The sequence below is a fragment of the Squalius cephalus genome, assembly GCF_949319135.1.
Source record: "Squalius cephalus genome assembly, chromosome: 25".
NCBI classification, from domain to species: Eukaryota; Metazoa; Chordata; class Actinopteri; order Cypriniformes; family Leuciscidae; genus Squalius; species Squalius cephalus.
This window is the reverse complement of record NC_137146.1, coordinates 9,073,838-9,086,406: the sequence shown is the minus strand read 5'-3', so window position 1 is coordinate 9,086,406 and position 12,569 is coordinate 9,073,838. Positions and strand designations below refer to the sequence as shown.

At 39.6% G+C, this 12,569-nt stretch overlaps 2 protein-coding genes across 2 annotated transcripts; one reads left to right on the top strand and one right to left on the bottom strand.

Annotated features, from left to right (window-relative positions):
* On the top strand, positions 1 to 3,748 carry tnfsf10 (TNF superfamily member 10; the record flags this gene model as incomplete). Its single annotated transcript, XM_079863956.1, has 5 exons — positions 1 to 192; positions 1,378 to 1,524; positions 1,763 to 1,808; positions 1,886 to 2,005; positions 2,523 to 3,748. The coding sequence occupies 5 exons, from the start codon at positions 1 to 3 to the stop codon at positions 2,984 to 2,986; spliced, it is 969 nt and encodes a 322-aa protein (XP_079720082.1). The 3' UTR covers positions 2,987 to 3,748.
* Positions 3,749 to 3,847: 99 nt separating this feature from the next.
* msl2b (MSL complex subunit 2b) lies at positions 3,848 to 9,781 on the bottom strand. The gene is made up of 2 exons (XM_079863955.1): positions 8,651 to 9,781; positions 3,848 to 7,665 (listed from the first exon to the last, which is right to left on the bottom strand). The coding sequence occupies exons 1-2, from the start codon at positions 8,790 to 8,792 to the stop codon at positions 6,011 to 6,013; spliced, it is 1,797 nt and encodes a 598-aa protein (XP_079720081.1). The 5' UTR covers positions 8,793 to 9,781; the 3' UTR covers positions 3,848 to 6,010.
* Between the last annotated feature and the right edge of the window lie 2,788 nt (positions 9,782 to 12,569).

Here is a 12,569-nt window from a genome sequence, read left to right as displayed (position 1 = left end):
ATGCCTTTTCATATGAAGAGAGAAGGAATTCTGCCTCAGCTTTTGTCTCGAGCTGCAGCAACACACGCAATGGTCAACATGACAAGCTCACACACCATGCAGTATATCGGACTTCTGCTGCTGGCTGCAATTCTCCTGCAAACAATAGCAGTGGCTGTAACGTTCATATACTTCAGCAACGTCTTATCGACGGTAAGGGCCGTGTACCTTCTGCGTTTTCTTGCACGTTACCTCAGAACTTGTGCAAAGTTTGTCTGGCCGCCTTGTTGTGTATGTTGCGACATTGAAATGCAGTAAATAGAAGACTTAAGAGCGAATGAATGCTGTTTGCAGCCGTTCTCGGTTCGTTTGCTGAGGTTTCTGCCTGCATTTTGTTTAGTGGACAGCTGCCAACAGGTCGCTCAGTGGAGCCTGAAGTAGCCTACAAGTTAAGCAACAGCAGACGACGCTCAATGGCAATGTACAGTTGATCATTTAAAAAAGTCTCTTTGAGGGGAAAAGTTAGCATTTTACTTTTATAACTTTTAATAATTATTATTGTATAAAAAATAAGCACAGATCTTAATTTACACTAAAATATTTTCATGATTTATCACAACATTTTTTCTTTTGTCAAATCAACTCATGTGATAATTCATAATTCATAATTCATGATAATTCATGAGATAATTCATGTGGTTCAGATGACATAATATTTTGAGTTTCTGTTGATTAAACCAATCTCCTTCATTGTAGTAACTCAAAGTTTTACTGCAGCCAGGTTACTTACTTTTTTAAGTTAAACCAACAATATATATATTTTTTTACAGTGTGTGCACTAGAAAAGATAATAGAATTTCATGAAATTATTTAATAGAATGGATAGATAAAATAAATAGCATAGGAAATTGCTTCATTTAGCATTTTATGCATGCAAAATATTTTGTTTTTTAATTTGTTTTTATATTAGATCTTATTTTCTTATAATTTGTATACGATGATACGATTTCAAGCAATTATCTATCTATCTATCTATCTATCTATCTATCTATCTATCTATCTATCTATCTATCTATCTATATAAATATTTGCTATTTATGTTTGCAAAATGATCAATAATTATGTAAATAAAGATAAGCAAATATTATTTGGCATTGTATAATAAGATAATTAAAAACGCATTAAACGTATATTTTATAAAATTGATATTTTGCCTGATTCAAATAAAAATAACTACATATAATATCATGTTTGCATTTTATTTATGCAAAACAAGCTTTTTATATTTCATGCATATGCAAAATGCTTAATTGGGACATAAGCAGCTTTTGTAATTGGTCACCACGCTGAATATTTAGTTGGTAAAATCATATGTATTAAAACATTTTTTATTCACAGATGAAAGAAACCTTCTCCAAGAGCAGCGTGTCGTGCCTGATGCGCGCCAACCTCAGGACGATAAAGGGTCAGGAACTGAACGCGGCGGAGGGGAAAGACGACCCCTGCTGGCAGGTCACGCAACAGCTACACTTTCTGATTGAAAAGGTATCCGCTTCAGAGGAGGCCCATGCAGTCATAAAGCTGTAGAGTGTAGACAATGAGTCCATTTATGACTTGGATCGGTTTCCCTTTTTTAATTAATACAGGAATTTCCTTAATTTTTGTAAGATGAAACCCAATTTTCAGAAGTTATACTGAAGAATTGGTCCATTCACAACTCTCGTTGTGAAACAAGAAATGCAATCTTTGTTTTTCCCAATGTAATTATTTTTTTTTCTCTCAGTCAATGTCCAGCCGTTATCAGAAAGAAATCTCATCCGCCGTCAAAGGTATTTCAGAGCACATTCAGATTAAGTTTATATGAAGGCATAAGCCACGAGTGAATTAACCGTTGGGATTTTTACAGACGAAGTCTCGCGTGTACTTCCCTCATTGGTGATCCAAGATCAAGACGATCTTCCTCGGCCTAAGATCGCTGCGCATGTGACTGGAAGCTATACACCAGAAGCAGAAAAAGATGGAGGAGGTATGTCTTGTTCTAGCAAACACTTGATTTAGGTTAGCTGCTGAGATCTGAACAAGTTTGACTTCAGCAACTCTTTTCAGTTTCTGTATATGTGCTGAATTATTACAATAACAACTGCAACTGATTAAAGCTTGTTTGTCTCTGGTTCATAGTCCACGTTCACCTTTAAAGTACATTGAGATATGCAGAATGACTGGATGACATCCAGATCAGATAGAAAACAACTACGCTATGCAAAAATTGCACAAACAATGTTGCATCCCTGCAAATAAACATTCTTTTCATGTTAGCTTCCCAGAAAGGAAGCTCATAAAACCTTTAATGTAGGTCAGAGCTCACTTCTTTAAAAAAAAAAAAAAACACACACAGTTTCATCATATCTCTGTGGCCATTTGCCTGAAACAAAAAGCTGGTTTATAACTTGAGCCGAGTTCCATTCGCCTGCCAAACGCCGAAACAATGCAGCTTTTCTGTCAAGCCCCGACCCATAATCCCTCTCTCTGGCTTGACAATGCAGGTCTACCGAACAGGAAGGTTTACGGCCAGAAGATCCAGTCGTGGGAGTCCGAAAAAGGTCTGGCTTTCCTCCAGAACGTGGAGTTGAGTGACGGAGAATTGGTGGTGCCTCAGGCCGGCCTCTATTACATCTACTCCCAAACTTACTTCAGACACTCGCTCATCGAGGAGGACCAAAGTGACCGCGAGGAAGAGGACGGCCCATCGGGCGAATCGGTCCGGGGGAAACCGATGCTGCAGTACGTTTATAAAAAAGTAAGCTCGTATCCGGTGCCCATACTGCTAATGAAAAACGCCCGGACGACGTGCTGGTCACGTGACACCGAATACGGCCTGTATTCCATCTACCAAGCGGGGCTTTTTCAGCTCGGAGGAGGAGACAGGGTGTTTGTGACGGTCAGCAATGTAAGCACCATCGACATGGACGAGAAGTCCAGCTTCTTCGGAGCGTTTTTGGTCAGCTAGTGATACACAGCCTGAAAAATCGCACCTCACGGTTTGTTATGAACTCCCAGATGAGCGGCAGGACTCGGCTTGCTCGGTATTTCTACCTGAGGTTTTTTTTGAACAGATGCCAAGTGCCTTAAAGCATTTGGACGCTCTTGCCGAGATGCTCCGTCTCTTGCCAAAACAGTTAACAATGATTGATGAGAGCATGGAAAGGTGCAAATATTTGGCGCTTTTTTAACATTCGGCCAGCGGATCTGATTGTAAATCAGTTCATTGGTGAAATGTGTTGGAGCTCAATCCCAGCACGTCTGCCTGGAGGGGCGACGGAAAGCGAGGGGCTTGCCAGGTCGTTTTGGAAGAGAGTCGTTTGGACGGTGCGTCTGTCCGGGCAGGAAAAAGAAGGTGCGACTTTAAGCGAGACTTTTGCGCCTGCGGAGGAGCTGCAGGCTTTTACTGTGTGCTTCTGTCCTCCTTGGACCTGTGACTGCATTGCCCTTTTTCAAATGTTTAAAAGACAAACTGCATTTTGGGATGTAGAAATGCGGTCGGAGAGACTTGCACAATCTTTGCGTTTTACAAATCATGCCTTGATTGTATTATTGACATATTGTGATTGTCAGTTTCAGCACTATTAATGTGTTTGTATGAGTTTGCGAGTGAAGGAGTTGTTTTTATTACATAATTCTTTCCTAAAGCATTAATCTTACATTTGCTAAATGTGAAAATCACTGTGATGGTAAATTGTCTTGTACATATTGTCTTTTGTATATACATTTACCAGCACTGAACATACACTGTGGAATGTACAGACACCTGAGAAGACGATCAAGTCTTTTCACCCTTCTGCATTTTAGTATGTTCTTTTTAGTGTTTCGGTTTTATTATTTTTGTAACATAATCTGAAACAGACTGTCAGTTAAACAGTAACTATGTACGTTACAGTACACTGTGTTCTCCCCTTCTGGATATTTTTTTCTTATCCAGGCCATAATCTTCATATTAAATATGCACAGTATACATTAAAAAACAATCAATGGATGATTCAATTTATTGTTATATATATAATAAATTTCAAGACCAGGCAACTGTATTACTTCAGTTTTGTAAGTTTGGGGTAATATATTTTTTTTTTATATTATATAATTTATGTGTGTTTGTGTGTATATATATACACACACATGTTACAAAATATTGGCATAAAACAGTAAATATTGTCATTATATATATAAGGTGATTATTGTTATATCTCAAATATTTCCAACTAAATATTATCCACTGGAGCTATTAAGTTTTTTTGGGCCATTTTTTCCCTCCAAAATCAGTTTGTTGTTATCACAGAATGAATAAAGTGTTTTATAGAAAATTTTATCAGATTTACTACACCCATTTCCCATGAACAAAGAGGTCATGAATATGCAAATTATTGAGATACACAGGATACATTTTATCACAATAGCAATTCATTTTTTTTTTGTATTCTGCCCACTTGTGGTAAATGTTTGTAATTACAATTACTGGGCAGAGATCCAGTGCATTTCTGCACCCCAGTTTGCTTGATTACACCATTGAGGACATTCCGGTTACCCATCTAGTGCTCTCTGGAACATGAATGATTAACAGATATATTTTTAATCTCTAATGTTTCAGGTGCAATATAGACTGTTCAAAGGTACCGTAGTCAAAATGCCACACCAGTTGAAAACAAACAATAGTCTATATATGGATTTTACCAAGGCTGAATGAACCTGAGCAATATTTTTCCTGAGCTGGAATATGAATGACACACCTCATTAAAATTGTATGCTTAGCCCCTGTAAAATGATTTTTGCACTAGTAAAGAAGAGATACTGTGGATCTTCCAGCTGCAAGCTAACAAAACAATGCCTCCTCCAAACTATACCCACCTTCGGTCAGGAAAAACAACATGTACAGTTCATTCATGAACAGCTGTATAAGCTACTCACTCGCATATGGACAACATATGTTTCATTGCAAAGTCTTGTGATTTTAATACAATCTTGTAATTGTTTGCAGCACCCTTTGTTTAACATCATGTCAGTGCAGCTGTGTTGAGCTTATTCTATTCGCATTCATGTTGATATATATATATATATATATATATATTCACACTAATTAACACATTTATCATTCAAAGCACCTTTCTAAACTTGTCAAAATGATTTATAAAATCACCTTCAGGGGAAAAAAAAAACTATGCAACTACTTTGATAAAGTGATTTTTGAAATGAAAAACAAGAGTCGTGTTAGGTTTTTTTCTTTTTTGTGGAAATATGTTACATTTATATTACAGGTATTTAAATGCCCCAAGGGAAAAAAATAACAGTTTTGAGACAGCAAAAAACTAGCACAATCAGGACAACAACATAATTTAGACAGAAAAACCGTACATACTGCATCTGTGTGACTTGCATCTGTAGAAATGGTATCCAGCTGATGCCCTGGGTGGACCGTAATCTATGTTAAGTGATACCCAATAAATACTGCAAATGTTGTTAATGTAACTTACAAAATATATCATAAAATGTACTTTTTAAATTGTATTCCTTAAGTCTGTGTACAAAAACTGTTTATAAATACAACCAGTCTCTACTGATGCTGTAGGGTACCATTCATTTAACAGGTCTCATCCCCTAACCTACAAACTGAAAATCTTCCACATATGCACATAACGTGACCCACAACAATGAGGTCAGGTATATCTTGCCAAAGATCATGCCTTATAGATCACTTGTACTCAAATGGAAAGAAAAACCTTTACCAAAAGAAACTTTCGACTTCTATTATCCAGTCTCACCGCTCCTCCTCTAAAGGTGTGCAAGAAAATCAAAAAGAATAGTACAAATGATTTAAAGGCACAAGCTTCAGCAATAACTAGTTTAATTGATAATGTGAACTGGAACAGAATCACAGTAGCTGCCTTATCGCTGACTCAACATCAGCCCCTCAGTACAGTGCTGCCACACTGAAAGCAAGTCGGTTTGGAATACAGGGCGATGTTAAAGGAGAATCATCTGGAACTCAGTCAAACCTCATGTCCAACGGTTCATCGAATCCTTTGTCTTCGTGTGGCCCTGTAGCCAAGAAGGAGGCCACAGGTGAGCCAGCCGCCGTGGAGACGTTAAGCATCCCGCCAGTGCTGCTACCTGTAGCGTTTCGCACTGCAATGCTGGTGACATTGATGCCCAGAGTAAGTCTTGTCTGCTCGAGCGCCTTCTCCGGCACCGCAAAGGCCTCCAGCTTCTTTTCGCCATTGGCCATGTAGGAGTTCTGGCAGCCCCTGCATATGCAGTCCAGACAGGCTTTGCGGTTGGAGTAGCAGGGGCATCGCTGTCCACGGCACGTAAGAACACTTGGGTTTTGAGTTGCTCTGCCGCACTTGCAGCCCTTTTTCTCTTGCGCTTTTTTGTACACCACTTTCGTGGGGCTCCCGGGAATGAGTGCGTTAGTCAGAATCCGTTCTTTCGTCTTCTCTTTCGACTTTGGAGTGCCCTGTTTGGACTTAGTGTACGCCTTTTTGGGTCCATGGTGGTCAAGGGTCTTTTTGACAGTTTTAGCAGGCACCAGTAATGTCTTGCCCACCTTAGAAAGGCCGCCACCGTTGGGCACCGCCGCCATGTGCGGGATAGTCAGAACAGGAGATTTAGGTTCGCACTTGACCGGAACAGGGGCGGAAGCGCCCAACGTGGGGCCGCGGATGAAGGTGGAAATGGGAAGGGGTTGAATCTTTTCGCTGTCGCTTTCCGACCGCGAGCGTTTCCGGTTCGACCGTGGCATTCTCGGTGTCACGGCGGAACAGGATATTCCCAAATGTTGCGGATTCTTCTGGGACGTCAGGTGTTGGGGCAAGAGAACTTCCTGTGGGAGCGAGGAGAGTTGTCGGGCAGAGTCAACCGAGGCAAAAGGTCCATTTAAGTTCCCCGAAGGATCAAGAGCCGACTGCAAGATAGCAGGACACTCATCCTGGGTGACGTGGTCTGGTTCTAGAGTCCTGAGCACTTCCTCTACACTCAAGAGGAGAGTCCCGCCATCATGCTTAATATCCTCGCCAAAGCCACAAATGTCCATGGTGCTGGTACAAAGCTCCTCGCCAGCAGCTGCCACTGCCTCACACACTGGGATCTCATTTGTGAAACTCTCTTGTTTCACTACGTCACTCCCACTCTCCACCGAGTCTGGAACACTGGCCTCTAGTGAAGGTAAACTGGCGGTCAATTCCTCCACGTTGGTCAAGCCATTGCAGTCCTGGAGACCATTCACCCCTAGAGGACTAAGGCCTTGCTCCTTGATCTCCGTCGAAGGGGACTGGACCTCGTCAGGGAGCATTTCTGAGGTTGAGGGTGTTGGGGACTGGTTTGTGAAGCTCAGGGAGAGTGACTCCTCCTCCTCCTGCCTGTTGTCCAACGAGAGGCCCTCATTCAACAGAGCCAGGATGTCTGGGGAACCTTCCACAGTACTTGAAATGTGCTGGGCGAGAGGAGAATCTGCGATGTACTCGCAGAGCTTTCTGTAGCAGTCCACCAAGATGCACAGCTGCTTATTCTCTTCAAACTGCTCATAGTCTTTACACCAGCTGCACGACGGTTTCATCATCATCTTTTTGCCTTTACATGATTTACAGACATAGTGCTGGCACGACGAATTGGTAGGAGCGATTGGATTTTGTAGCAAATTGCCTAAATAAAGAAAGAAAATATGTTTAGACCATGAAACAAATCACAGCCTAAATAGGCTGATTGGATGTTGTACCTTTAAAATGATCAGTTTGATCTGTAATTAGTTTTGTAGATCATGAGCAACATAATACAAGCACTATATTGTATCTCATTAGATATGGTTTTGTAACATTCAAGAGAAGCCCCACATATGTCCTGATGTTAAAGGGTCATGTGATGTTGCATGATGTGGTTCATATTACATGCTCAGCATATGACAGGGATCTCAACTAATCGGAAGGCAAAAAATACAAATGTCTTGTTTTTATAAACACAAGCACATCATGCAAACATGAATTGCTTAATACAAATATTAATCAATTACTTTTTCCCCCAAATAAAAAAAACATACATGGACTATCAACAGCTGTATTTAAAACAATAAATAATAATAAAATAAAATAAAAAAAAGCAATGAATTGCCTACTCATTCCAAATAAAGCATTACTACAAACAGGGTTCCCACACCTTTTGACCAGTGAATTCATTCATTCAATCAATTTATTATTTGCAATTACAAAGTGCATTTGTAGCCAGTAAAAGTATAAAAAATTATAATATAAATTATAAATGATATGCACGCCAGGAAATATCACACAAAGAACACATACAATATATATATATAAAATTATGCACGTTCTATTTATAATATTTAAACCCTGTGATGTTGGAAAATCTGAATAGTTTCAAGCAGCCAGTTTTATCTGACTGAGCAGGCAAGGCATTACTATTCAACCACCATGCATCTATAAACACACAGCCTGTATGCACTGCTGTGTGTCTAAATGCCCAGGCTCCAGTTGTCATTGTAGGTCAGGAATTTGTGGACTCAGTGGGGGTGTGTCATGGTCGGTGGGGCTTCGAGAGCAGCTATAAAGCATGCAGCGATAAAGCAGAGGTGATCATGCAAGCATGCAGTGATGAAGCAGAATAAACGGGCTCTCACCACACACAAGGCAGGCGAGAGACTGTCTGAAAAAAGGCAAGAGCTTATAGATTTCCGCCAAAGCCTGGGGGTCCCGGGGATCGCACTGCAGCACCGACCGACAAGCTGACACGTAGAGAGTGGTCGCATTCACCGGGTTCATCTCAGCAGTGTCGTGCTAGACAGATCCAGTTCGGGGAGGAAAAAAAAAGAAAAGGAGCGACAGTACAAGGCTTCAGTCCCGCCAGCAGCCCACGTCTCATCAATGTCGATGAACCTGCGCGTGCAATTCCGTCGAGTGTGAAATGCAAGGGAGATTTCAGCAGATATGCTTGTCTTTACATCGCATGCATTAAAACCACTCCATGTTAACGTTTGCCCCTCTTCCACGGCACGAAATACGGCCAAATCCTCATCGTCATCGGATAAAAGCACATTCACGTTGATCCGATTGAAAACACATTCAGCGATGCATGTGCACGATTTTTTGCATCTTTTTTTTTTTTTAATGCAACAACAACACACTGGTGGCGCTCTTCACCCTACCGGGCCTCCAATTACCACCAAATTCAAACAGAGCACAGATTGCTTCCTTGTCTTATCCTGGATGAATGCAGTCCTTATTCGCGGTGTTATTCCATAGGTTTATTTATTATTCTTGACGTGCACATACGTGATTAGCCTCGGATCATAGTGGTAACACACAAGCACCGTCACTCTTGTTATTGTCCGCCGCTCTTCATGGCGCTGCCGCTGCAAAAAAATAAAACAGGCCGCTTTTTTGTGCACCCAGTCTTTCAGTGCGTTAGGGTGCCAGATATTCACCGTGCTTGCTGGCGAAGTAATTTCAGGTCTGGTGTAACAAAGCGCCGTGAGTTAAGTGCCCGTTTGATGTCAGTGTGAGCTGCGCCTCAGGAACAAAAACAGGCCGCTTCGCTTCTTTTTAGGATTTATCCTGCCGTTTTCCTTTCGTAGGAGTGCGTCGTAAATGTTAAGCGTGATAAATACGCAAATGTAATATCCACTCCATATGCACAAATCATCCTTTGGAGAAAAACGTATAGATATATATTCAGTAGCGATATTGAAATGTATGTGTATTTGAAAAGGCTTCTCCCCTCCCTTCCTCTCCGCATTAGAACAAGGAGGGGGCGCTGCTGTCCACATCTCGCGAGAACAAATCAAGAACGGCTATGGGAGAGGGACGCTGCCGTGATAATCTCGCGATACTTTTCCCGGCTTGTGAGGCTGTCGCGTTTAACTCGCGAGAAGAGAACTCAAACTAGTGTGGGCGACTGGTTCCCTTGGTTACATAAACGTTATGATGTGATGTGGGGCGTGGCCCCTCTAGAGTAAAGATGCCCGATGGTTAACAGAGGCAGAAGAAACAACAATAAATATAACCAATAATCAGTATTTCCAGACACATTATTAAAACAGAAGTCAAATTACCTGATATATGTGTCAATTATTTTATACACTTTCTCTCTGAATTGTAAGACGAGACAATTGAATTACAGTAAAGCTTTACTATAATTAAATATAAAAGGCACGTCACTGCTCATCTATCTAATCAGGTTCAAAAGGTTATTACAAATGTATTACAATGGCATTAGACTATTTTAACTAAACTTTAAAATATATTTATATTAATATTATATTTATATATAATATTAATTATTAGAAACAACAATAAATTGTTGTTCTGGTTGAAACTGTCTTCACATCCTGATAGCAATCAATGATAGCGGTTAGTAGTCATTATATATATATTAAACAAAGTACCTATATCGTCTGTGGAAGTCTCAGGTCAGGACCAAAAAAATGTTCGTCCAATCATTGCATTTGGTCCGAATGCAATGATAGGTTGTCCTACTTGCCTGTCAACGTATGTATTTCCATTCCTCCGAGCACCCTGCTCGCGCAGACATCACACGTCATCAGACAGTCACCGAGTGCTGCAAACGAACAAGAGCCACCTTTTACAGTTCCTCCTGAACCAAAACAACAGCTTATGCTGCGTTTAACGCCATGCATGTCATAAACCGTAATTTAGAGATGGCAACCCGTGACATTCTACTCAGAGCTGTTCACGTCCTCAGACTCGGATATATGCGTCAACACTATCAACGCCGAAATGAATCTGCAGCAGTCAGGTGGTACAACTAGAGCTTTGTAAAATGAAAAGTGAAAGTGACATGTGAAGGCGAAGTATTGTAACCCATATTCGCAATTTGTTCACTGGATTTAACCCATTATGCACCAATTTGTTTGTTGTTATTATTCCTAAAAGTTTTAAATGTTACATTTTTCTGTTCTGCCTCAGTGGTCTAACAGCCAGAATGAGTGAGATGGCCAATCAAATCAAAGAAGGCGTGGCTTAACTGTTAGTGTGAATTCCAACAGGACACTTTAGTTTTAGCAGTGAAAGAGTGCATCGTAAGATGCAAGTAGCTAAACATTTAATATTTGACCACTGTTTTACGATAAACGTTCAGTGACCAAAAGTAATTTCCAGTGATGCAAACTACAACATTATGAAATATCACCGTTTTAAATTAAAAATATGCCATTATTTAACTGAATTTGACGAGACAAGAAACGTTTTGAATTTTTACATATTAGACACACGGATAAGAGTGAATGGGTGCATATTTAAAAAATATATTATTTGCAAATATTTTAATTCATAATAGACCTGGAACTTTCACCGTTCTTATTTCTTGAATCTTCTTTAATTATTTAATTCCTTTAAATAAACCAATAAGACCAAAATAAATTATTTATATATATATATATATATATATATATATATATTTCCAGCTTTCCATGTTTTCACTGTTATATGGTAGGGGGTGCAATTACGCATCTTCTGAAAGAGTACAGAATCTCCTGATCAAGACACAGGCGAAAAATAAGCAGAAACAACTGATAGCATATGTAAGCATGCATTTGTAAAATAACGTTTTCATCAACATAAAGGAGCATATAAATCAAAACTGCTTAACGTTACCGAATGAAATGTCAACCCAGGACGAACTATAGGACTCGAACTACTCCATCTATGTTTTGACCATCGTTCTGAATCCGATCCAGACGTAGTCTTTGACAAAAGCGCGATTTTCTCAGCTTTTTGCTCAAAATGTCATTTTTATGAAGCTCAACCACTTTCAAGTTTAAAAGCAGAGGGTCTGTTTTTTTCTTTTTATATATTGCATGTTCAGATATTCATACAACAAAATATTCTGGTGGCCATGAAACTTTTGTGAAAATGATAAAAAATTGTTGGTACTGGCTGGCAACTTTTTTCAAAAACACTGGCGGGGAAAGAGTTAAATAAAATGTAGTGCAATGTTGCACTGGTAATATCTCCATCTTGAAACTGCCTCAGTTTAATTATGTTGGCTGGAAGCCAGTTACCCAATAAAACCAATGTTTGTTGACACATTCTTTACTGTTCCCTTCCTGTGTCTCTAAAATTTCTCTTCATATTTTGAGGAGCTTGAAGAGAATGATATTTTTATGTAGTAAAATTCAAAACAAATCTTGTATGTACAAACAATGAATGTGTATTAGAAAATAATTCGGTAGGTTTCACAAAATTCTTTTGAAAGTACTTGACTACTTTTAAATACTTTTATTTAAACATGTTTTTTTTTTAAAAAAAGCAAAGTTTTAACAGTGAAAAGGTTAAAATAAATGACAATACCACTGTTTGATCGGAGTCTGTATCTAAAAGCACCGGTCTAAACAAGGGTTCTGACATCACTCATCAATACCACACAGGTCTTATCAAAACCTGCTCTGTGGATATTCAGATGGACCTAAAAGCCCAATAAACGATCAATAAATGTTCACAGCAATACAGTATTGTGTGAAAGCTACAATGTTTCCACAAACGCACAGTAAAAAAGGTAAATCACTGAGCAGACTCTAAACA